Source organism: Galleria mellonella, unplaced genomic scaffold (genome assembly GCF_026898425.1).
Source record: "Galleria mellonella isolate WM207_F2 unplaced genomic scaffold, CSIRO_AGI_GalMel_v1 utg6482, whole genome shotgun sequence".
Lineage (NCBI taxonomy): Eukaryota > Metazoa > Arthropoda > Insecta > Lepidoptera > Pyralidae > Galleria > Galleria mellonella.
In genome coordinates, this window is record NW_026442137.1 from 147,189 (window position 1) to 174,240 (window position 27,052).

General features: G+C 35.3%; 1 protein-coding gene and 1 pseudogene across 1 annotated transcript; both read right to left on the reverse strand.

Annotated features, from left to right (window-relative positions):
- Positions 1-1,800: 1,800 nt before the first annotated feature.
- Positions 1,801-6,006, reverse strand: LOC116413196 (uncharacterized). Its single transcript, XM_052900360.1, has 5 exons — positions 5,946-6,006; positions 5,165-5,195; positions 3,836-4,039; positions 3,092-3,273; positions 1,801-1,933 (listed from the first exon to the last, which is right to left on the reverse strand). The coding sequence occupies exons 1-5, from the start codon at positions 5,977-5,979 to the stop codon at positions 1,803-1,805; spliced, it is 582 nt and encodes a 193-aa protein (XP_052756320.1). The 5' UTR covers positions 5,980-6,006; the 3' UTR covers positions 1,801-1,802.
- Positions 6,007-7,888: 1,882 nt separating this feature from the next.
- On the reverse strand, positions 7,889-25,539 carry LOC128201933 (uncharacterized; annotated as a pseudogene).
- Positions 25,540-27,052: the final 1,513 nt, after the last annotated feature.

A 27,052-nucleotide genomic window follows, 5' to 3' on the forward strand; every position in this document is an offset into this window, starting at 1 on the left:
TCGGGACGTCGTACGTAGTGCTATATCAATTAACTTAGTTTTTCTGCGGATATCCTCATTACATATTCTATCAAGCAAAGAAACTCCGAGAATAGCCCTGTCAAGAGCTCTCCGAGCAACTTAAAGCTTCTACATACGGCCAACTGTGTAAAACGATGTTTCGGTTTCGTAGGTCATCACTGGCAACACTGAATAAAGACCTTTGTTTTCAATGTTTTAAATAGTTTGGAATTGTCCATAATAGGTTAAGTAAAATAAACAAGGTCGTCGTTTAAGCTTTTAGCGATGAGGTCGCCCATTGTTTTCTCACTATGATGAGTTCTCGTAATTGTTTGTATGTAAGTTTACTATTGTAATCTTTTGGAGGAAACAATAAAGTATACCTATCTATCATCTATCATTCATTTCAGTCTGCTTCATTTGATTATTATAAGAAAAGGTTCTGGAGCCGGAGCATACACTGCTGCTCGCAACCTAGTGCAAGAGTCGCTATTCTCTATCAGTTATCAGACTTTGTACAAAAGTCGATTGCTTGACTACCTTTGTTCCATTCGTGTTTCAACCGTAAAGCAGTTGTGTCTGCATGGCTGTGTTTCGGTTTGAAGGGTGGGATATGGCGTGAATTTACAGGGTACAGAGGAATAACACCAGAGTCCTCAGGAATGGCAACGCATGGGGGTTATCATGGGCGAAACAGTATGCTCTGTTATGTCCATGGTATTGCTCATGTCTATAGGCGACGGTTACCACTTTCCATCAGGTGGGCCGTCAGCTTGTTTGCCATTCTAAGTTGTATAAAAAAAAAAGTTATTAGTTCATCCAACTATATGGCTAGACTATAGCCACTTCAGCTTGCTTATATTTTGGACTATCTTTTAATGTGAAAGGGCGAGAAACTAGCATGCAGTTCACCTAGTAGCAAGTGATCATCGCAGCCCATGCACACTGACGACCCCAGACTATATCGAGCATTTACTTTGAATTTTCTGCAGATACATTTTAAATTATATCATGCAACGAAACTCCGAACTTCTGCATATGGCTGGCAGTATAGGACCATATCTCGATTCTGTGAATCATCAAGACAAAATAACGACGACCGTAAAATGCTATTTTGATGAAGCAGAAAAGATATACAAAAACCAAATGTACGTTTTACAAGTTGTTTTTAGAAATGATACAAACGTGTTTCTGTGACGTTCATATGTACATACAATTATAAGTTTAAAATGGAAATTTTTAATAATAAAAGTTTTTGCCCCAACAGAATATTAGTGTTTTGCTCTTTTGAGTGCAAAGTGAACAACTGAGTTATGACCATTTTGCGTTACTATAACACACTTGCGAAATGAAAAATTATGTTACTTCTTTTATGTGTTTTCCTTTTTTTGTATATTTATTCTTTTATTTCTTTTTTCCGTATGTATTTATATCTATTTTTATTTGTAATGGGGTCAAATAGCCCCATTACTAGCCATATACCCTGTCAGGTCGACCTCCACGTGGTCCCCTGGAAACTATCGTGGTTAATTCTAGTTGTATTCGTCAGGATGGGCTAACTGACCTGCTTTCATCCTTATCTGTCATTTCCGACTGATGCCCCGCCAGTGTATACCGAAAACGTAAGCGGGGTTACCATACCTTTATCACCCATTAAAAAATAGATGTCTAGCGTTGAAGACGGACTAATACAGTTTCATATGGATAACAATAGAAATACGATCCATAATCAAATAATATTTCCAGCTAAATCCTCGATTTAATACGTATGTATTAATAAATTAATTACTACATCCAATTGCTTACTTCTTGCCCACATCGACGGAGGCGAGGTAAGCCGTCATCCTGCTTACTATATCGGAGGCTACATTCACACCTTTGTACATGGTATTTTGATCCTCTAAACATTTACCAAAATGTGCTAAACCGTACTCTGTAAAGAAAAATTAATTAAAGTATTTGACTCTGGTAATCTTACAAATAATATAAATTAAAACGCGCGCGTAATACCTCTGGTATTGCAGGTGTTCATAGGCTACGGTAACCACTTATTATCAGGTAGACCGTATGCTTGTTTGCCACTTCAGTGGTATAAAAAAAAATGACAAAGCAATCACAAAAACTGGACAAGAAAGTGATTACAATAGTGTGTGTGTTTTGTAAATGTGTACACATGATAGATCTAAATTTGTATGGAATTGAGGAAGAAGAAGAAGAATAATAGTCCATATTCACGTACATATTTGTTATAGTTTTATTTAAAATTCGGCGACGTTGGAAACTTTATTTGAATTAAATTTGACATTAGCTCTACCAATTGTTGTACAAAATATTTCTGAATTTTTTTATACAACTTAGAATGGCAAACAAGCTGACGGACGGCCCACCTGATGGAAAGTGGTAACCGTCGCCTATACACATGAGCAGTACCATGGACGTAACAGAGTATACTGTTTCGCCCATGATACTCCCCATGCGTTGCCAATCCTGAGGACTCAGGTGTTATTCCTCTGTATCCAGTAAATTCACGCCATATCCCACCCTTCAAACCAAAACACAGCTATGCAAACACAACTGCTTCACGGTTGAAACACGAAAAGGACAGAGGCACCCAAGCAATCGACTTTTGTACAAAGTCTCCCTCTGGTAATCCATCATATGTCTTACTCAATAGCCAATCACTAACAATTCTTTTGCATATATGTTTAGTTTTTGATAATATAGATAATTATAATACTTATTAATAGGATATGCTCTTAAATTTTTTTATAGTTTTTTCTAAGCTCTACCCTTAACATTTAAAACGCCACATTATACAGGAACTTGGTGGAAGGGATCATTTGTAATGGGGATTAGCAACCCTATTACTAATAATGTATTCTATCAGGTCGACCTCCTCGCGGTTCCTTCTGGAAACCACAGTGACTGGTTCATTGTTGAATTTGTTACAACGAGCTAACTGACCTACTTCATCCTCACCTACCATCTATCATTGGTGCTCCGCCAGCGTATACCGATAACACAGGCGAGGTTACCATTCCATTATCATCCATTAAAATATACAGAAACTCTTAAAGTATATAACACATACTTTCACTTTCAGGCGCTTTGCACTTAGCGTCCAAGAACGCACAATAATTGTCGAAGGTGACGTATCCCTTCACTCTAGTATCGATAATGTCTGCATTGCAATGGTACCAGATTGTCTCAATGAAATACCAACAACCGTCATAGTACAAATTGTCAGCTCTGTGAGCACACACTTCGCCTACACTGAAATGAACAGAGAGAGAAATAGGTGCTTAATCATGCCTACCTCTAGAAGAGTGTGATGTAGTATTAAATTACAGGTCACTATAGCATAAGAGCATAGTCTTCAAGAATGGAAAGGGCTTTATTAAATGAATAGGGTTGCCTCAGGGTCAGCAACGAGCACGTGACACCCCTGCAGATGGTTGGGATAATTTCACTTCATAATCTTTATACAACTTAGAATGGCAAACAAGCTGACGGCCCACCTGATGTAAAGTGGTTACCGTCGCCTATAGACATGAGCAGTACCATGGAAATAACAGAGTATACTGTTTCGCCCGTGATACTCCCTATGCGTTGCCATTCTTGAGGACTCAGGTGTTATTCTTCTGTACCCTGTAAATTCACGCCATATCCCACCCTTCAAACCGAAACACAGCCATGCAAACACAACTGCTTCACGGTTGAAACACGAATACCTACCTTATACTTCTAATACTTCATAACCTACCCTTCGTACTAGTTCATACTGGTTTGTACTGGATTAACAGATGCCGAATGTGATGACAGTGGTAATAATTACTCCATATATAAAGAGTTGCACTCGTCCCCGCAAACAGTTGGTATCTTGGTTGTGGAAACGTTGGCTCCCTCGTTCGGATCCTGTATCAGCCATTCGCCATGGGGCCAGTACGGCTCGTACCCAATATTGGGATTGTTGTATTTCAAATCATATTCATCCAGCAAAGGATCATTTCCAAAACCCACAGGTTTTACATTTGATATGCTGAAAATTATTGTAATCTTTTTTGTAACATATAAATGGCTAACAAGCGTAGAGCCCCGTCTGATGGTAGACGGTCACTGTAGCCTAAGGACCCCTACAACACCAGAGGTGTCACGTGTGCGTTACCAACTCTGAAGAAACCTTAGTACACTCTTTTGAATAACCCCATACTGTATAATCTCTAGGGAAAACTTCGGTAGGGAACTTATTTCATAGCTTAAGCGTTCGCGGAAGGAAATCCCTCCGAAACCGCATTGTTGGGGAGAAAGGGATTGTTAATAATAGATGCTCAATTATCAGCAAAATACTCTATCAGGTCGACCTCCACGCGTTTCCGCCTGGAAACCATCGTGATTAATTCTCACGATGGGCTAACTGACCTGCCTTTTCATTCTCACCTATCAACGCTCACTGATGCCCCGCCAGCGTATACCGATAGCACAGGCGGAGGTCACCATTTCATTATCATTCCACAAAAGAAAACCGCACTGTTGCGACCATTTCCAAGTTCCATCGCGTGAGGATGACATTCCTGAATGATGAAATATAAGACTAATTTACCTATTATGATCAGATAGACTGTTCTGTCTGAGGAAGGAGTCAAGAATCCCCGAATCTGGCGTACATACATAAGACGAGCTATGAAAATTTAGAAAGCAACAAGTCTTTGGCACTCGTCTTTCTCTGCCTATCCCACAAGGGACTTGGCATTAAAGTAAACGAATAATTTACAGCATAGGGTTCTACAAAAAGGAGATAAAGAGGTTTCTACAGGGTCGGCAGCGCACGCGTATTACCTCTGGTATAGCAGGTGTTTATAGACTAGCATTAACTCGGCCTTATGCTTGTACGCCACCTCAGTAGATATTAAAAAAGAATTACGATTTTTCCTAAATAAAAACAAACTTCATAATCTTGACTAAATTGGCATGAAACCAATGTGGGAATAAACCATTTTATAAAAAAAAATCGGTCGTTATTACATTAAAAAAATTAGATTTATTAACATATACTGTCAATGTTTGACGTTTGTTTTTATAATCGAAATTATCAGATATTTATCTAATTCTAGTTTTGTCATATTTTACAGATTTTTAAATTATTTACAAATAAATACTGATCTACCTTTTATTCTCTCCAATACGAAAACACTGTACTGAAATAAAAAAATAAGAAGTGAGAAATGCACACTATCAGGTGGGCTACCACGCGGTTCTCCTGGAAGCAATGGTGGTTACTTCTTAAACAATTCGTAACAATGGACAAACTAACCTGCTATCATCCTCACTTATAATCTCAAACTCAAAGTACCCCGGCAACGTATACCGATAGGGCAGAAGAGATTAACATTAGATTTATACTCATTTAAAAAAAATACTAGAAGGGTAATTCTAAAACTCCGCAGTACACCAATATACATGTAATTATATGTATATAGAATTAAATCCGCCTTTTTATAACAAATATTTTTTTTATAATGTGGTCAACAAATAATTAAATATTATACTAATCTATGTGTATGGTATGGAATACGGTAGGTTACGAATAATGGCAAGAAAACGAAGACTAACAATCGGATATTATTTTACGTTTTTAATATCGTTATTTACAGATAATAAATAGACGTGTGGTGTCGATCGCTTCTAGGTGCAGACTGGGTGTTGCGTCCGTTGCGCCGATTATAAGTTTAAAAACGACCGCAAGCATAGACAATGACATAGACAAACTATTGAGTTTTGAGGCACAGAACGCGTCGCTTACACTATGAATGCTAGGCCATCAACTCATGAGCCTATTAAACTCAACAAAAATCAGTAATGATAAGTAAATTCTATTATACATAATTCATATAAGTTGGGTTTTTAACCCCAATCGAAGTACCTTGAATAAAATTAAATATACTTACAGCAAAATAGTAAAAGGCAACGCAAACGATGCATAGCAAAAATTAGAAATATACCTTGTAAAAAAACATGTAACAAATTGTATGGAATCATTATTTCAGATTGACCGTTACATTCAATTACGACCCACTAGGCATGAAAATTACAGCTTTATTTAAGTGAAATTATTTTTATTCACAGTGACATCAGATGTAACAAATAATGCAATTTATTATTTGCGATAGCAGTGACCTCAAGAATAAAATATGAGAGAAATATGAGAGACCTGTCCCATGTATATTAAAAAGTACATAGAAATTATAATTCTACTAAGTTGTATTAAAAAAAAAAAATAAAAAAAAATATTAAAAAGGCAATTATAATTCTATGACACTAAAGTGGTCATAACAAAACTCTAAAAATTGCATGTTCGCATGCATTCCAATTTTTTTTTTTTTATTTCTTAAGGTTCGGCAACTCGCCCGTGTCACTCCTGATGTTGTAGGCGTCCATAGGCTGACTGTTTACCATCAGACGAGCTGTATGCGTGTTTACCAACTTTGTAGTATAAAATTGTAACTGTGTTCGCAGATAAAATCCATCGTCTATCTTCTATCATGCTTCCTTTTATTCTTCCATGCTGCATTTAGAAAATTCTTACCTTATAGCAGTGTAAAGAGAATAGATCTTTATAACAGTAGAATTTGTTTGTTCATCACCTCTTGGCACTGTAGCGGTTTTTTTTAATGGATGGTAATGAAATGATTACTTCGCCTGCGCTATCTGTATATACTGGCAGGGCACCAGTGAGGGTAATGATAGGTGAGGATAAAGTAGGTCTGTTCGCCCATCGTGACGAATTTGACAATAATTAATCTCGATGGTTTCCAGGGAAACCACATGGAGGTTTACCTGACAGAGCATATCGCTAGCAATGGGGATTAACGTCCCCATGACTAACAATCCTTCATCCACCGCACTTTAGCAGTTCGATTGATCATCATATAAAATACTATTTGAGTTTGAAAATGTAAGGTACTTATCGAGCAATCATTAGATCTGAACCACGCGGGCAAAGTCGCAGATAATGACTAGTATTATCATATACCTATAATTTATTTTCTCTGTATGTATATACGAACTTATAATGAGCGGGGGAAAGGGATTGTTAGCAATGGAGTTCGACATTGCTAGCAATATGCCCTATCAGGTCGACCTCCACGTGGTTCCCCCTGGAAACCATCGTGAACAATTCTTGTTGAATTCGTCACGATGGGCTAACTGACCTGCTTCATTCTCACCTATCATTCATCACTAGTGCCCCGCCAGTGTATACCAATAGCGCGGGTGGGGTTACCATTCCATTATCACCCATTAAAACAAAAACTCATAATGAGCGTCGTAATGATGGGATGACGATTTCCCGCCGGGGCAATTTAGTAAATAAACTTTTCTGAATTAGTTTCGAAGATACTGCTGCTAAAAATTGATTCCAAAGAGTGGTTGTGCGTGGAAGAATATGCCTTGAAAAACGCACGGTGGAGGACCGCCACTCGTCCAGATGGTTGGGATGGAACTTTAGTTTGTGACACTTATTTATACACTATTACATATATATATATATATATATATATATATATATATATATATATATATATATATATATATATATATATATATATATATATATAATATCTAAAATATCTATATACATAAGTAACGAGAAATTGATGAACTCACTGTGTTTTTGTCATTTCCGACTACTATTTCTACTTCATCCAGAAGTCTTCTTCAGGGTACGTTTGTCGCTTTGCTTCACTGTGTCTCGCCTTGCAACAATTGTTGGGAACAACAAAAACACAGCGAGTTCATTAATTTACCTTTTTTATATAGATATAGAAGTCGAATAAAAAATTAACATAAGTTTTAAAAATAAAATCGAAGTTATGTACATTTTTTTTTATTTCAGTGTTTTAAATAAATATGGATACTTATTTTCGAATTTGTCGATAATAGTTTGGGCGGTGAATGAGATATTTTCTATCTCAATGGGGTAGTAAGGCTTCGGGTGCAGCACCGGTTCCAAACGACACTCCCCCTTGTATGCTATTAGCCAACCTGAAAAAAGCAATATTCACATACTTCATTCATTATGAAACAGCTAGTCTAAGATAATAGTCAAATATATAACAAAAACCTACATATATGTATATATATATATATATATATATATATATATGGGGTTTTTTTATATACTACTTAGAATGGCAAACAAGCTGACGACCCACCTGATGGGAAATGGTAACCGTCGCCTATAGACATGAGCAGTACCATGGACATAACAGAGTATACTGTTTCACCCATGATACTCCGCATGCGTTGCCATTCCCGAGGACTCTGGTGTTATTCCTCTGTACCCTGTAAATTCACGCCATATCCCACCCTTCAAACCGAAACACAGCCATGCAAACACGAATGGGACAAAGGTACCCAAGCAATCGACTTTTGTACAAAGTCTCCCTCTGGTTCCGGCATTGCCGTGTGGTCCTGGCATAGAATTGGCCACCCCTTCCTTTTCCGTGGGTGTCGTAAAAGCCGACTACATATATATATATATATATATATATATATATATATATATATATATATATATATATATATATATATATATATATAATATATATATATATATATAGCATGGCAACTACTATGACAAAAGGAAATTTATGTTCAGCAGTGGACAGTTAAAGGCTAATATGATATGCAGTATTATATAAAACAGTTCCTCAGAATACTCCCCATGATACAGTCTGTAGAATACACAAAAAAACGTAATGAGATATTACGTTCGCATATACACAGAATTCAACGGATTGGAAATAACAGAGTCAGTGATGATTCGAGATGCCCTACGTTGGACGCGTCGAATGGAAGAAGCTGACATTGCGGTGCTCCGATTTAAAGATGGGAACAGTAGTCCATGAAGGGCTGAACCTCTACCTGGCAGAGTTAGAGACGATAGAATGGCGTGAAATACTGCCTCGCTCTATTAAGCACCTAAAACTGTTTTTTTATTTCAAGTCTAATTTTTTTTTATACAACTTAGAATGGCAAACAAGCTGACGGCCCACCTGATGGAAAGTGGTAACCATCGCCTATAGACATGAGCAGTACCATGAACATAACAGAGTATACTGTTTCGCACATGATACCTCCCTTGCGTTTCCATTCCTGAGGACTCGGATGTTATTCCTCTGTACCCAGTAAATTCACGCCATATCCCAAACCGAAACACAGCCATGCAAACACAGCTGCTTAACGGTTGAAACACGAATAGGACAGAGGTACCCAAGCAATCAACTTTTGTACAAAGTCTCCCTCTGGTATATTTCTATCATTGTCTGTAATTAAATAATTAAATCTTACAATCAGTTACATCTTACCTAATCGACCAGTACAATCGAAATTCCTTAGTTCACAATAATCCACAAAGGTCTTATGCTCAAATTTTGAGTTTCTTCCACAAACTGGTCCAAAACTGTATAATCATACATTTGAAATCTAAAGAATCCTGTATTAAAAATGTCAAGAGTAATCGTATTGAATTTTGTTAAAACCATTTACTCGATTAAACTCAATTGAGTAGGAAACGTCGAAATATTTTCATTTCACATTTGTTTATAATAATTAAAATTAACAGAAATGAGAAGAAATATAACTGATTTTATAGAGAGTACCATGAACATAACAGAGTATACTGTATCACTCGAAGTGTTATTCCTCTCTGTACCTTGTAATTTCATTGTCATATCCCACCCTTCAAATAGAAACAGTTACTCGTATGCAAACACAACCGCTTCACAGTAGAAACATGAATGGGACTGAGGTACCCAAGCAGACGACTTTTGTAAAATCTCTCCTAATAATGTTATAGTAATACAAAATAAGGTCGTAAATTCCTCTTACGTCTCATATATGGGGGAGCAGTTACTTCCACACATGCCTGTCCCATTGACCTCGTCCTTTGGTTTCTCCCACACCCAGTTCCCGTCTGCTCAGTACGGTTCGTAACCATAGTTCGGGTTGTAATTCTCACCCCTTGCAGGTCCCTGCAACTCTGCGCTCATTGCAGTGGTTTTGCGTTTTGACATTGTTGATTTTGCACTAAAATAATAAAAAAATATAAAAAAATAAATATGTATATTCATTTTTATCTTACGCTGCATTGGGTTCACTGGAAGAGATCTCTTTCATAGATAAGCTCACCCTTGCCAGAGATAATATAATACTATACTAGTACAGATACATCATCTTGAACAAACAAGTGGAAAGCTCTAAGTCGGTTTATTCTTCGGCTTAATTTTTAGTTGTTCATATATGTGCTAGATGCCGCTACTTTCTTAGCCGCTCGCCAGCTCAAGCTAATAAATTAATTTACCGATGACTACTAATTGCGTAAGTAACCTATAGATGGCGTAAATCTCTGTGGCGTTTGCTAATGTTGTGGAATGTTCTACCTATACATATAAATAATAAATAATATTTGAATCGTTTCGGCGGTCTCGTCTTGCGTTTATACATATATAGTTCAGTAGGTAAGTATTGCACGAGACTGCGTAGGAGTTTAAATAGCTCGCTTTACATGAATCGTAGTACGATTTACTTTACGTAATTCTCCGAATTAGTTAGGTTTTTTTTTATAAATAGATAAGTACTTAGTATACTCGTGTTATTATATCATTCTATATTTGTCATTTCTGAACTAATTTAGTTACTTTAATTCATTATGCGTTCATTGTTCGTTTTTTCACATTCGATTTTGTAGAACAAAATGTTAGTACTATGTGAGGATGATGATGATGAAATCAGTCACTAACTTTTAATGGAATAGTAACCTACCACCGTTTGCGTTGTTGATACTAGCAGAGTACTTACCAGTCAACGTATAATATACAAGGATAAAGTCAAATCAGACAGCTCATCATGATTAATTCACCAGGAATAAACCACGAAATAATATACCCTGTCAATGTCGATCTTGTTTATTACCTGGATGGTATCGTAGGAAATTTTTGATAAATTCGTTACAATGAGGTCGCTTCATTTTTAATGGACTTCAAAAAAAAAAGTAAGTTCTAAATTTGGATGTTTTTTTTTTTATGTCTGTTACTTCATAATTCCGTCAGTTTTAAAACGATTTGGAAAATTATTTTTTTATCTGAAAGCATATACTTACACATTGGCCCTATAGAAATTTTATCAAAATCGGTGTAGTAGCCTAGTTCCTAAATCTTACAAAATAATTTTAATCATCACCTGTTTCATTTATATTCTTTTACTGGTGCACTACCAGCATATACCAATATCGTAAGCAGCTTTACCATGCCATTATTAGCCACTCGCTTTTACCCACGACTTCATCAATGTGAACAGTATATGAAGATTAACAGACAAATAGTAGCTTTAATGTTTCTGTAGGAGTACAAACCTCCTTCTGAGGTTATCAAAAGAATTATATAAAAAAAATTAAGAAAGGTGGCCATAAGAACTCCGTAATTAAAGGACACAATCTAATCGATTTTGGGCTCGATTAACTCATCATGACGAGTACTTTGATTCTAGATGGTAACCAAGGTCTGATGATGGAGTTGCAAGCTGGCCATAGGAACTCCGTAATTAAACGACGAAACCCCATCGAGTTTGAGCTCGTTTAACTAGCCTTGACGAGTACTTTGATACCAGATGGTAACCAGGGTGCGATGATGGAGCTGGAAGGTGGGCATAGAAACTCCGTAATTAAACTACGCAACCCCATCGAGTTTGGCCCCGTTTAACTCGTCTTGACGAGTAATTTGATACTAGTTGGTAATCAGTCTGATGGTAACCGGTCTGAGTGTCTAGTCTCCGAGTGTCTAGACACTGTCTAGTGTCTGAATGTCAAGTATCTGAGAGTCTAGTGTCAGTGTGTCTAGTGTCTGTGTGTCTGAGTGTCAAGTGTCTGATACTGGATACTCAGACACTAGACACTCAGACACCAGATATTGAGATACTAGACACTCAGACACAAAGACACACTGACAATAGACACTCAGACACTAGATACTCAGACGCTCAGACACTAGATTCTCAGACACTTGACACTCAGAAACACAGACACTAGACACTCAGACACACAAACACTAGACACTCAGACACTAGACACTCATACACATACACTGGACACTCAGACACTAGACACACGGACACAAGACACTCAGACACCAGATTCTCAAACACTTGACACTAAGACACACAGACACTAGACACTTAGACACTAGACACTCAGACACTAGACACTCAGACACTAGACACTCAGATACCCGACACTCAGATACTCTGACACTGGGACACTCAGACACTAGACACACGGACACTAGACACTCAGACACCAGACTCTCAAACACTTGACACTAAGACACATAGACACTAGACACTCAGACACAGACGCTAGACACTCGGAGACTAGACACTCAGACACTAGACTCACATACATTTGACACTCAGACACACCGACACTAGAAACTCAGACACTAGACACTCAGGCACTAGACACTCGGACACTAGACTCTCAGACACTAAACACTCGGACACTAGACACTCAGACTCTGGACACTCAAACACTAGACACTCAGACACCAGATATTAAGACACTTGACACTCAGACTCTAAACACACTGACATTAGATCCTCAGATACTAGACACTCGGACACTAGATACTCAGACACTGGACACTCAAACACTAGACACTCAGACACCAGATATTGAGACACTTGACACTCAGACACTAAATACACTGACACTAGATACACTGACACTAGACACTCAGACACACAGTCTCTAGACAATCACATACTAGACTCTAGAGAACACTTGACACTAAGACACAGACACTAGACAGTCAAACACATACACTAGACACTCGGAGACTAGACACTCAGACACTAGACTCTCATACACTTGACACTCAGACACACGGACACTAGACACTCAGATATTAGTCACTCGGAGACTAGGCACTCGTACACTAGACACTAGACACTAGACACTCAGACACTAGACACTCGGACACTAGACACTCGGAGACTAGGCACTCGTACACTAGACACTCAGACACACCGACACTAGACACTCAGACACTTAACACTCAAGCACTAAACACTCGGACACTAGACACTCAGACACTGGACACTCAGACACTAGACACTCGGAGATTAGACACACAGACATTTGACACTCAGGCACACCTACACTAGACACTCAGACACTGGACACTCAGACACTAGACACTAGACACACGGAGACTAGGTACTCGTACACACTAGACCCTCAGACACACCGACACTAGACACTCAGACACTTGACACTCAGACACTAGACACTCGGACACTAGACACTCGGACACTAGACAATCAGACACTGGACATTCAGACACTAGACTGAGAACTCGAGACTAGAAAGAGAGACTAGAGAGACTGAAACTCGACACTAGAAAGAGAGAATAAAATAGATTATGTGAGTAAATATGTTTACTGTGTATTTATTTTATTTTTACACTTTATTATAAATAATATTTTGTAAATAAAAGCAATTTTATAAATAAAAGCATTATATTTTGATGGTATAATTAAGAACATTTAACACCTTCTTTTTCCTCTTGCTATCACAATGTAACAAGCTTTTATTTATAAAACTGGGACTGTGATAAATGGGAAGATTTAAAAATTAAGGTGTAAAGTTTTAGTGTTAAAAAAAATTGCATAAAAAATCACAAATAACAATAGATATAGATAGACATACACAAAAAGAGATAAAAGAATATACATACATGTACACATATACATACATATATATATATATATATATATATATATATATATATATATATATATAATTTTTTATATATAATTTTTTATATTCGTGCTTGTGCCTACTAACAACAACTCTGCACGATTCAACTCATTACTTCGCCCTCTAACGAACAGAACACTGATACTCTGTTATGGCCAAAAAAATATATAAAAAAATAATTAAATAAATTTGCAATCAATAGGATTTTCTTCCTATTAAAACGAGTTTGTAATCATTATAATTAATTTATTCCAGTTTGATCCAATACATTTGTCGTTTTTTAATGGTTGAAAATTCGATTCCACTACAATAGAATCATTTGTATTCAATAGGATGTCTATTTGTATGGATGTAGATGTTCATTATGTGTGTGAAATGTATGTATGATATGCGATAAACCAACGCCCATTCATTAAGTCGCTATATTTCCGATTGCCCGGTACAATATCACTCGTATACTTATTCTACCCGCCGCCGTATATATAAATATTTCCTATAAAACTATTTTATCATTATATAAGTACATACTTTAATGAATATGTAAAAAATAAAATATTATGATCTCACACACCAATAGTAGCTCTCGGGTTCTCGAGGTTGACTGGAAGAAATCCCTTTAAGGGATAAGTTCGTCTGTGTACACTTTGGTATAACCTAATATCTATATTATAGGGGGAAAGGGATTGTTAGTAATGGAGAATGAGAATCCCATTGCTAGCAATATACCCAACCAGGTCGACCTCCTCGCGGTTCTCCCTGAAAACTATCATGGTTAATTCCTGAGGAATTCATCATGATGGGCTAAATGGCCTGTTTTCATTCTCATCTATAACCCTTCACTGGTGCTCCGCCAGCGTATTCAGTTAGCGCAGGCGGGATTACCATACCATTTTCACCCATCAAAAAAAAAACTATATTATTACGCAAATGTGAAAACGATTCATGGCTTAACATAGATATAAATTTGATAATGTATTAACTGTAATTCAGCTGTACGTTTTCCAAATAAATAAATAAATTATAAGTAAATATACAAAAGCGTATAAATAAATAAATAGTAGCTTAGTCATCATCTTATATATTTCATTTCTTTATTTCTATTTTATCTATTTACCCAGTTGTATACATATATTCCTCTATATTTATGTATGTATATCATAAACATTTTATGTTATTTATGTATATATAATTTATTGTGTATAGGTATACATTATTAGTTGTTATTTTCTTTACTTATTCCAATAATGATGTACCGCGTTCATGATTCACTGTTCATCCCAAAGGTTGACTGGTAGAGAATGCTACTAGCATTTTTATACAACTTAAAATGACAAACAAGCTGACGGCCCTCCTGATGGAAAGCGGTAACTGTCGCCTATAAACATGAGCAGTACCATGGACATAATAGAGTATACTGTTTCGCCCATGATACCCCCCATGCTGTAACGGTTCGCCATATGTGTGAAAATACATTTAACGCCATCTTGCGGAGAAATGTTGAACTTGCAAGAAATTTAAATAATAAATTAATATTTTAATGTTTACAGAAAATGTAAACGATTTAACAAAATTAATACTATATGAAGGTCAATTTAATATAAATTTATGGTGGTTAATATCAATGCATTGTTAAATCGATGTTCAAAATGGCTACGGTAACTACTTGCCATCAGGTGGGCCGTGTGCTTGTTTGCTACTTCAGTGGTATAAAAAAACATTGTACGTCATAATGGATCTGAATAAATAAAACTACTATTTTCATATGAAAATCATATATGTTACAAAATTTATAAATTAGAATATTTAATAAATTTTGAGTAGGATTTAGTGCATTTATAGGCATACAATAAGGACTTAACATTAATTATTTCTCTGTCAAATTTTACAGAAGAGTAGGAAGTTGAAAACATATTCTACATTTTTACGTGAAGAGGGCGCTTTGCATATATAAATTAATAGAAATTCATTGATTATAAGTTATTATTTTATGATAAAAAAATAACAATAAAATAAGAAAGCATTATTGTGAAAATATAATTGGTTAATTAACTTTAAAAAGAAAAATCTACTTAGTCAGACACTAAGTTTACTACCACAGATAAACTGTGAATTGAATGATATTTTACGTACGTAGGCGGGAAGAATTTAAATTTATCTCCTGACTAGGTAAAGTAATAAAAGAAAGGTTACGATTGCATGTCTATCTGGCTCAATAATAGTGATTGTTATCGTAGAGTAAAATTTATATTACATATTCAATAAATCTGATAAAACTATGATATTAGTATATGTTTTGATTCTGAATGATTTTGTTTAGGAATAATACATTTATAAATTATGAAGGTATTTGTATGATGAAAAAGCGTGGTATTTGGCGCGAGCCAATAGAAACAAAGCACATAGGAAACCTAAATTGGGGATAACCAATAGGAATGAATTGAATGAAGTTTTTGGGATATTGGAGGGAAAAATGAACGAAGGAGAGAGTGACGAAGGATTGACGAGGGGGACCCTATAAAAGAGCCTGAATGGAGGGGCTCGGTCTCTTTTCTCAATCGACGGGCTAGCTGCAAAAATTGGAAGAACACTCATCGGGTCTGTAAGGGAGGCTCCCCTCCGTGCTGGTCAAGACTCTGTCCGATTCGCTTGATTCATTTGTTTTAAATTTTATAGTATTAAATTTTATTAAATTCGGAAGTAAATCGCGAGTGACTCCTGGTTGGCGTGTTGCGGGTTCCTGATTGCTGGTACCTGATTGGCGTGTAGCAGGTTCGAGGTTGGCGCAATCCAGTGAGTCCGTTCCATTTTCCTGACTGTACTAATCCATATTATTTCCTCGTGTTTTCAGGATATTTAGAATAGGATTCAATTAGCTTAGAGTAGTTTAAATTAAATATTATCAAATTTTAATTTTAATAATTTAAATCCAATTTTGCATTAGATATAGGAATAGCTAGGGTTTTAATAGGGTTTTTAGCTAGCAAAGATTATTGGAATTGAGAAAATCTTTTATCATTATGTTTGGCAAATAGCTAGGTATACTTTTAGAAATAATAAATTCAGAAGGTAGTTAAATATTAATAGATTTTGCTAAATAATTTAGCACTAGCTAGGGTTTTGCTAGGGATTTCAGTTAGCCTAGGAGAACATTTAAGAAATTAAAACATAAAATGATCAAAGGAATAATGTTCACAAAAATGGAGGAATAGAATAGAATAGATAATCATTTGCAATCTTTTGAAAAATAATTTTTTTTCATTGTTTAAGCTGTCTCATCACAAGAAGAACATAATAATTATTTGTATGACTAATAATATTATTTTCATAATAATTAATTGTATGACTAATAATATTATTTTCAGCATCTACTTTAACTAATTAATTTTATTTCAGCAATACGATTTTATGTGCATGTGTGTATCGACAAGTATTCGAATTTTATCATTTAAGTTTACTTTGTTCTATTTCTATACCATATTTAAATTTTATGTGCTTGTGAATATTTTATAAACTTGAATTACTAATAATAATAATAGTATTTAATCAATTTATTTTCAGCATCTATTTATTCTTTCAGCATTACGATTTCGTGTGCATGTGTGTACCTATAAGTCGTCTATTTCATCATCTAAGTTTATTCAAATTTTATGCTAATTTAATATTCATTTACATATGTGTATTACTTTTCTTACTTCATAATTTGGTTTAGCGTGTTGCTTTAATATTAGAAACGATTCGTAATACTCCGAGATTAATACTCCTTTAATCCATCTGTAGGACGATTGCTGCTTTAAATAGTGGCTTATTGTTATCCAGATGCGTTGTTCTGAGCCTGGTTCAACGTCAGAGTATAGTATAGGGACCCTTTAGCGATCCGTAACATTCTTTAATACACTACAACCCTCGAAATCATTTACGTTGTTATAGTACCCGACTACTTAAAATAAATAATCGTAACATTAATCTACCTGTGAATATTTTATAAAACGTGCTCATTGACTCTATACTATTATCGTCTATTTACAATTCGCGTTATATTTTTTCATACATCTGGTTCAGAGTCCATTTTAGTTAGATTTATTTTAACGTAATGTTAGGATAGGTCTCAAATGTATTACATTGAATTGGCATTTATAATAATTTAATTAAATGAATTGGTTCCAGTTTTGGTTATTGTTTAAAATGCTTAGTCGATTTTAATGATATTTTTAAATGACATTTTATTCAATCGCTAATATAATACTCCTTCGATAAGCCTATTTTAGTAAGTTATTTAATTAAAATTTAGATAGTGATAGACTTGTTTAAACAGTTATTAGTTTTAGTACATATATTAGATCGATTTTTATGATGCTTTATTTAAATGCCAGTTTATCTGTTAAGCCCATTTCAACGACTATTTTTATCTAGTTATTATAGTAATGTGATGTTAATTAGGTAGATTCGATTATTCTTTACTTAAATATTATTTTACTTCATTATACAAATAAGCATAACTTTTATTTATGAACCGATTGAGATAAAACAAACGCTAAATGTCTAGTAAAGAAAGCCGCAATGCATTAGTGAAGTCGCGTCTAAATCGGTTAAGCCGTTTCTGAGATTATCGTGTACAGACGTACAGACAAAGTACTAGGAACGTTGTTTTGGGTTTATTACTTTCATAAATATAATGGGTTTTCTTGGCTCTACATCCTCTATGTACGGACTTGACATCTCTTTACTTAGACACCTTCAGTTCATTATCCAAATAAGCTGAATTCTAAGCAACTTTAGCACATAAATTTATCTAACCACTGCATCTTAAATACTAATTTAACCGTTTCTAAATAGTTACTATAGTTGTGTGGTATTCATTTATTACTTGACTACTAGGTTGGTTAATTTATTTAAAATATCGTTATCTGAATAGGCAGACTTTAAACATTATTACGGTATACTATTCACTTGGCCATCTTTAGCGTAACTTTTATTTATATACTACATTAAATACAAATACATTCTTATTAAACTTTGGCTCCGGCTTATTTAATACTATTAGTAGCTCTCTTCCTACGGGTTGACCTACTCATACCTGGCTACGGCCTATTCAACAAACTCTTTGTAGCTCTCTTCCTATGGGTTGACCTACTCATACCTGGCTACGGCCTATTCAACAAACACTCTTAGTAGCTCTCTTCCTACGGGTTGACCTACTCATACCTACCTGGCTACGGCCTATTCAACAAACTCTTAGTAGCTCTCTTCCTACGGGTTGATCTACTCATACTTGGCTCCGGCCTACTCAACATTCACAAAACCTATCTTAATCCTTGAGCTATCAACATTATATTGGCTTTGCCAATTTTTTTTTTTTTTTTATGCTACGGGTTGATCTTAGAATGACAAACAAGCTGACGGCCCACCTGATGGAAAGTGGTAACCGTCGCGTGTTGTATCTATATGACTTATGAGCAGTACCATGGACATAGCTTTGGCAAAAGACTATACTGTTTCACCCATGATACTGTACTTCCCTACCCCCATGCGTTGCCATTCCTGAGGACTCAGGTGTTATTCCTCTGTACCCTATTTATATTTTACAATTATTTTGTAAATTCACTGCCATATCCTTAAGGATTTATCAATCATCTTCATTATTTAACTCCTGTCATATCAATTAAAGAACCTCTTGGTTATTACACACACAACGGGTCCTACCTAGACGATCACACATTATTAACACAGCCATGCAAACACAACTGCTTCTCGGTTGAAACACAAATGGGACAGAAGTACTCAAGCAATCGACTTTGTACAAAGTCTCCCTCTAGTAAACTTTGTTGGTTGAGTGGTAGAGAATGCTACTAACGTTAAGTCCGCATTTTGTACCATATTTTATTTTGATCAATAAAATTATTTAAATAAATTTATATATTTGTATCACTTATATAGTAACCATAGTCCTATTTGATATATCGTAAAACAAAATCTTATTACCTTTTATTAGCTCTGAAAAATACTTGCGAATTGATGTGACTCCGACGGCCATCTTTATCAGGAGATTCCCGCCATTTCTTACGTCCATTGTTACTTTTACTTCTATTGGGTGCAGACTCACTTGATAGCCAATCCACTAAATATAGAAACAAAATAGATATACTCATTATATTATTGGGCCGTGTGGTCCCGGCATAGAATAAGCCATCCGTTCCTTTCAGGTGGATGTCGTAAGAGACAACTAAGGGAGCTTAATGGTTAAGGGATGGGAAGCAGCGTCCCTCTTTAAACATCTCTAAAGCCTAACTGCAGTTGCCAATCCACTTGCCAAGCATGGCAACTACTGGTAAAATCCACCAAGGGGAGGCTTAATGTCCAGCAGTGGACAGTTAAAGGCTGATATGATTAAACTATACGTAACGATCGACAATTTCGAAACGAGTGCCTAATGAAAGCATAAATCAAGAACAAATAAATAAAAAGAAAAAACCTGAAACGAGTAAAGTTAGCAGCAGACTTATATGTAACGTTGGTTATTTAATCGACTTTCATTTGCAGCAATGCAATTATATTCTCGATTCAAAACCATATCTAACTTTTTTTACAATCGATAAATATTACTTCAACGTTGGTTCGGTATTAAATATTATATTGTATTGTATTGTATTGTATTGTAAAATCTTTATCGTACATAATTTATATTGGATACATTAAAAGGTTTAATGTACAATAATATTTTTACATATAAAAATTATTAATATATGAATTGATCAAGTGTTGCTTTATATTTCCTCTATTCAATAATGCACCGCCTACATATTTCTCTGTTCGCCCAATGGTTAACTGGTAGAGAACACCGTTCAGTGTTTTTTTTGATGAGTGAAAATGGTATGGTAACCCCGCCTGCGCTAACGGGATACGCTGGCGGAGCACCGGTGAAAAGTGATAGATGAGAATAAAAACAGGCCAGTTAGCCCATCATGATGAATTCATCAGGAATTAACCATGATAGTTTCCAGGGAGAACCGCAAGGTGGTCGACCTGGTTGGGTATATTGCTAGCAATGCGATTCTCAGTCTCCATTACTAACAATCCCTTTTCCCTCTACCGTTCAGTGTTAGGTCCGCCGAATGTACATACAATTTTACTGTGCATTAAAGTTTAAATAAATAAATAAATTAATAAATTTTATACATTTTTTTTAAATAATAATACTAACAACTAACTATAAATAGTTTCCCAACCACATTGAGGCAGCGTGCCCAAGATATTGTTCTATGTTAGTTTTGTGGCATTTATTTGTTTCTTTTTCTAAACAAAATACTGCTAGTTTCAATGCTAAATTTAATAGCTAAAGTACACGCTTCTACATTGTAACCCTTTTAATTATAAAAACGTCAAGCGTTCCGTAAACCTAGGTATTTAAGCTATTGAAATATTTTGTCCTTTTCTTTCACGCTAAATCCCCAGTTGGGGAGAAAGGGATTGTTAGTAATGGAGACTGAGAATCTCATTGCTAGCAATATACCCAACCAGGTCGACCACCTCGCGGTTCTCCCTGGAAACTAGCATGGTTAAACTGGCCTGTTTTCATTCTCATCTATCACCCTTCACTGGTGCTCCGCCAGCGTATTCCGTTAGCGCAGGCGGGGTTACCTTACCATTTTCACTCATCAAAAAAACAATCCCAGTTTACAAGATAGTGACGAAACAATCTAATAATAAAAAAACTGACTTCAAATGACATTCAATTCTATTAAACTATTGAACCGATTTTGATAAAATATCTTTGGGACCGATCTGTAAGTGTATCCTTTCAGATAAAAAAAGAACTGCCGAAATCGGTTTACAACTAACGGAGTTGTGAGATAACAAACATAAAAATACAAACGAATTGAGAACCTCAATTGAGAAAGTCAGTTTTTATTATAAGAAAGAATAGGCTATTTTTCTATACAATTTAAAATGGCAAACAAGCTGACGGCCCACCTGATGGAAAGTGGTAATCGTCACCTATAGACATGAGCAGTACCGTGGGCATAACAGAGTATGCTGTTTCGCCCATGATACCCTTCACGCGTTATTCCTGAGGACTCGGGTGTTATTCCTTTGTACCCTGTAAAGGTATTATGGGCAAAACAGTATACTCCTGAGTCTTCACTCAGAATAACTCTGCATATTGGACGTCATAATTGAAGTTTTCTATTTTCTGCGGAGCAAAATTTATATGGAACATCATATCTGCATTTACTTTTTTTTTCATTCATTTCGTAAAAATAAAAATATTAAAAAATATCAATACCTGTATTCAAATTCTTGTCAACATACAACATAAAGAAAAATATGTTTTATTTTAGGTGTAAAAAAATAATTTCGTCCATATATATATTTCTGTGATATCCATAAAGGTTTAAATAAAAAAAAATTGATGAATTTTTCATGAAAACATATTTTTTTGTAAAATAGCAATGTGAAATGGAACATGCATTCCGCGTTCGTTTAAAGAATGTCGCCGTCGGATGGGCATGTTGAAAATAAAAATAAAAATCATTACACAGAAGCGCAATGAGCTCTCGCATTTGTTTACCTCTATATATATAATACATACATACATATTTACACTGATAACAGGAAACATATTTAATATAACAAACGCTGTAGTTAACATAAGCATTTACATTATTATGTACACACTAGCGGCCCGTCCCGGCTTCGCACCGGTGGGCATTTTTACGACATTTTAAAAAGTGGCTATTGTGACATAACGACAATAGTTGGACATATAGTATCGCGAAGCTTTTTGTAGTTATTGATATTTTCTTCAATATTGTAGAACATACTTTTGTTCTATCACCAATAGTTTCCACAGCGCACGCGACAAAAGATATTTTTCAATATTTTTTTACACCTTGAGTTACATTACTAAGGTTTTAGTAAGGATACTTAATCTTTTTTAGCAATAATTATTTACTCAGGGTGAATGTAGCTTACTAATGGTGAAAGAATTTTTGAAATCAGCAGTGTAGTTTTTGAGTTTATTCATTACAAACATACGTACACACAAAAATATAAATCTTTCCTCTTTATAATATAATTACATATTAAATAATTATTTCCTCATAACTTATGTAATGACTATTGCACGTCAGTAATGACAAAATATATGAAACCATTGTAATATTACCATATCACCTTATTGTGCCATATTTTTAGCAATAAAAAAGAATCATTGATTCATTCATAACTTTAAGATTAAAATGTGTATTTTTTTTTTTTATATAAATTAATTCACTAATGCACTATCTAATAACTTTAATACCCACTATTTCTTATATTGTAATCTAATACAATACATGAAATGTTTCAATGATTCTAAAAAGTACACGCAAGTCAATGAGTTTTAAGCACTTATAAAAATATTAAAAATAAGATAATATATTTAAATGGAACATTCGTTAATCCTAAATAAACGAAAGAATTGAAATAGCTTATGAAAATGAAACAGAAAATAACCTAATGGAATGGAGTGAATAGAAAGCTTATTAGCTATTCCGTATTTCACAAAAAAAAAATGTTCATTTATATTCACAAATACACGAGTGGCTAACTAGCTAGCCAGAAAACACATTTGTTCTAGCTATCTCTCAGATAAATATCTATTCAATAAGCATTTCTAAAAATTTTTGAAGGTATTAAAGAGCTAATATAACATGAAATAACTGAAACCCGAAATTTTTCCAAACAGATACCACATTGAAACGTTTAAGAAGGAGCATATTCCTTTTTAACCCTTCTTTGCATGATTTTTTTATTGGTGAAATAAATCAAGGTGGCATAATTCATGTTTAAAATAAAAAAAAAAATGGTGAAAAAAATAAATTTTGACAGCTATGGTTTCTTTTCTGCAATGGACATTAAAAAGGTTTCCAGACACGATCGACTTAAAGTGAACTTGTTCTTTTATATAATTTTTGGGTATTCAATGTTATAATGGAAATTTCCACCATTATGCAAAGAAGGGTTAAGATGCCGGTAGCATGCCTGCTATTCCACCAGTGTTGCGGGAACTCATGAGCGGTGGTAGACACCCAACATTAGATAAGCAAGCGTGTATGCATCTACATTTAAAAAGTATACTTCATCGTCATCATCATATCACCAGAGGGAGACTTTGTACAAAAGTCGATTGCTTGGGAACCTCTGTCCTATTCGTGTTTCAACCGTGAAGCAGTTGTTTGCATGGCTGTGTTTCGGTTTGAAGGGTGGGATATGGCGTGAATTAACCGAGTAAAAACTGGAGCCTAAACTAAGTCGTAACTTGTATCTTAGACACCAGGTCCCCCTCAATAAAGTAATGATAATTCAAAGTAACAGGTAGTTATATTTATATAAAGGGATGCGTCAAAATACTTACACGTAAATAAAATAGCACTGATCCAATAAATATGTATGTACATGATATATACAAGCGTATATACTTTGCCACTGATATCATAAGAATAGATAATCCAAATGGAAGTGACACTCCCATGAATTCAATAATAAAAACTAATGTATTATGAACTAATAGGTTGAATCTACAGGTTGTCCGACAATCTGGACAAACTAATGGTTGTAGGCAAGACAGAGGGAAAAAGACCACGCGGACGATCGCCTAATCGATGGTCGGACCAAGTAACCGTCGTTACGGGACTGTCAATTGCAACTGCTCTGCCAGAAGCTGAAGACCGTGCACAATGGAATAACATCATAAGACACCTTTCAAGGACACGACCTTCAGTAATGAAGAGGACGAAGAGAAGAGAGGTTAAATCTATAAGGCTTTTTAAACAAACAGACACCGTAGTGAAATGGTGCATCTCGCTCACTGAATGCATCAATTTGTGATAAACCCATTTAATCTACTTTCATTCATTCATTATCAGTCAGTCTTTATTTTTAGACCTCTTACATAGATTTTTTTTTATACAATTTAAAATGGCACACAAGCTGACGGCCCACCTGATGGTAGGGGGTAACCGTCGCCTATAGACATGAGCAGTGCCATGGACATAACAGAGTATACTGTTTCGCCCATAATACCCCCCATGCGTTGCCATTCCTGAGGATTCAAATGTTATTCCTCTGTACCCTGTAAATTCACGTCATAAAGAACGGTCCTAAGCCACCTGGATCCAGACACCTTTCAATGATTTTGAGGTCGTTAATTTTGAGGGAGTCGTCTTATACTGCATTTGTCCATACGAGATCGCCATTCAAGAACCTTGCTTCCCCATCGGTTGTCAGTTCTTCGAGCTATATGACCAGCCAATTACTACTTCATCTTGCTTATCCATCAGGCTAAATCTTGACTTTGGTTCTTTTGCAACTAACCTATATGGACCTAAATTGAAAAGGCATTGTTAGTAATGGAGACTGAGAATCCCATTGCTAGCAATATACCCAACCAGGTCGATCTCCTCGCGGTTCCCCCTGGAAACTATCATGGTTATTTCCTGATGAATTCATCATGATGGGCTAATTGGCCTGTTTTCATTCTCATCCATCACACTTCACTGGTGCTCCGCCAGCGTATCCCGTTAGCGCAGGCGGGGTTACTATACTATTTTCACCCATCAAAAAAAAATTGAAGAGGAATATATTTCGGCAACTTTTCATAAAGTATATTAGTGTCACTTCTACCGAGTTATTTATTCTTATTCCACGACATAATGCCGAGTTTTATCGCTGGCAACTGAACGTGAAGCGGCATTGATCACATCAGTCATCACGCGACAAAATAATTGAAATCCAGTTTTATGGCCAACTGGCTTTTGTATGAAACGTAATGGTGATTACTATGCAATCGTATTTACAAAAACTCTTCAGTCATAATAAAATATAACGTGCTTATATCCTACTACCTTAATACATTTTTTTTAAATGATAATGGAATGATAAATGACGTCAGGCAGGCGGCCGGTCCTAAAACTAAAAGGCAAATCTTTTTAAAACATGGATAATACTCGTAGTACATTAATGCCTAGTTGTGGCCAAGGCTTGTATAGTACTTTTCTCAAACAATGCGCGGAAATCAATAACACAATTTTACTTTTTAAGTTCATTGACGAATAACGAACAATAATAATTTTTCACGCACCATAATGTTCCTTTATTATTTTTTTTTTTTCAATAAACAGCTTTCTATTTGCAAGCCATTTCGAAATTTAAATAAAACCTTGTATTACTTAGCTCTTTGGTAGCCATGTTTCGAAGTAAAAGGTCATTCCATTTTTAAATTACAGGACAGATATGAGTTTATAGTATATTATCTGGCCGCAAAACACGACAGATATGGATTTTCATACAACTTTTGCCTGCCGCTGCCCGCATGTATCTGGCCAGTACGGCAATTTTGATTTATCTCGAAGAAGATTGTCAAAATAATGCTCACATTTTCAAGCATGTTTGAGAAAAAACATATTACGCTGACCCCAAATAATAATTGGGATAAGGGTAGGAAGATGATGATGATGAAATGATAACTCCGCCTGCGCTATCAGTAAATGCTCCACTGATAATGATGATAGATGAGAATGAAAAGCCAGGTCAGTCGACCTATCATGACGAATTCACTAAGAATAAACCACAACACACACATTGTCCAGGGGGAACCACGTGAAGGTCGATCTAGTTAGGTACATTGCTTCCAATGGGAGTTTTATTCTACAATACTAACAACCCCTTCCCCCCCAGAACACACGAGCTAGCTAACCCAATAACAAGAAACACTTAAAAAATAGATACTCAATAAATTATTTTATTAAATAACATGGCAACATCGTTCTTAAAAGCAAAAGTAAGAAATAAACAAGACAAGAGCCGAGACGTAATGTTAATTATTGCCAATTATCATCGAAATAAGATCCGTAAACAAGTTTTCTGAAAGTGAAGACAAATTAGCTGAAGCGAGGGCCCTCTTGCTCTATAATTCACGTTGTTGCCACGTGATACACGACACATACTTGTACACAAATATGTGTACACTACATATACACATATAAGTACATACTCATACTTATATGTGTATTTATTTACTTATTTATTTATTTGTTTATTTACTTATTTATTTATTTCTGTGGTACATCAACAGATTATAAACAAGACTTTTACCAATAGAATACAACAATAGCATTATAAGTTTGCAGTCCAATTATAGTCGCGCTCAACATTCACAGAGATGAAACAGAATAGGTTGATTTTTAATACAAAAAGAATGTTAAT

Coding starts and splice junctions, on each gene's coding strand:
- LOC116413196 (XM_052900360.1), bottom strand. CDS start 5,979: ATGCATCGTTTGCGTTGCCTTTTACTATTTTGCT. Junction 4,040..5,164: donor CGTATTGGAGAGAATAAAAG/GTAGATCAGTAT, acceptor AATAATTTTCAG/CATATCAAATGTAAAACCTG. Junction 3,274..3,835: donor TGCAACTCTTTATATATGGA/GTAATTATTACC, acceptor TGTTCATTTCAG/TGTAGGCGAAGTGTGTGCTC.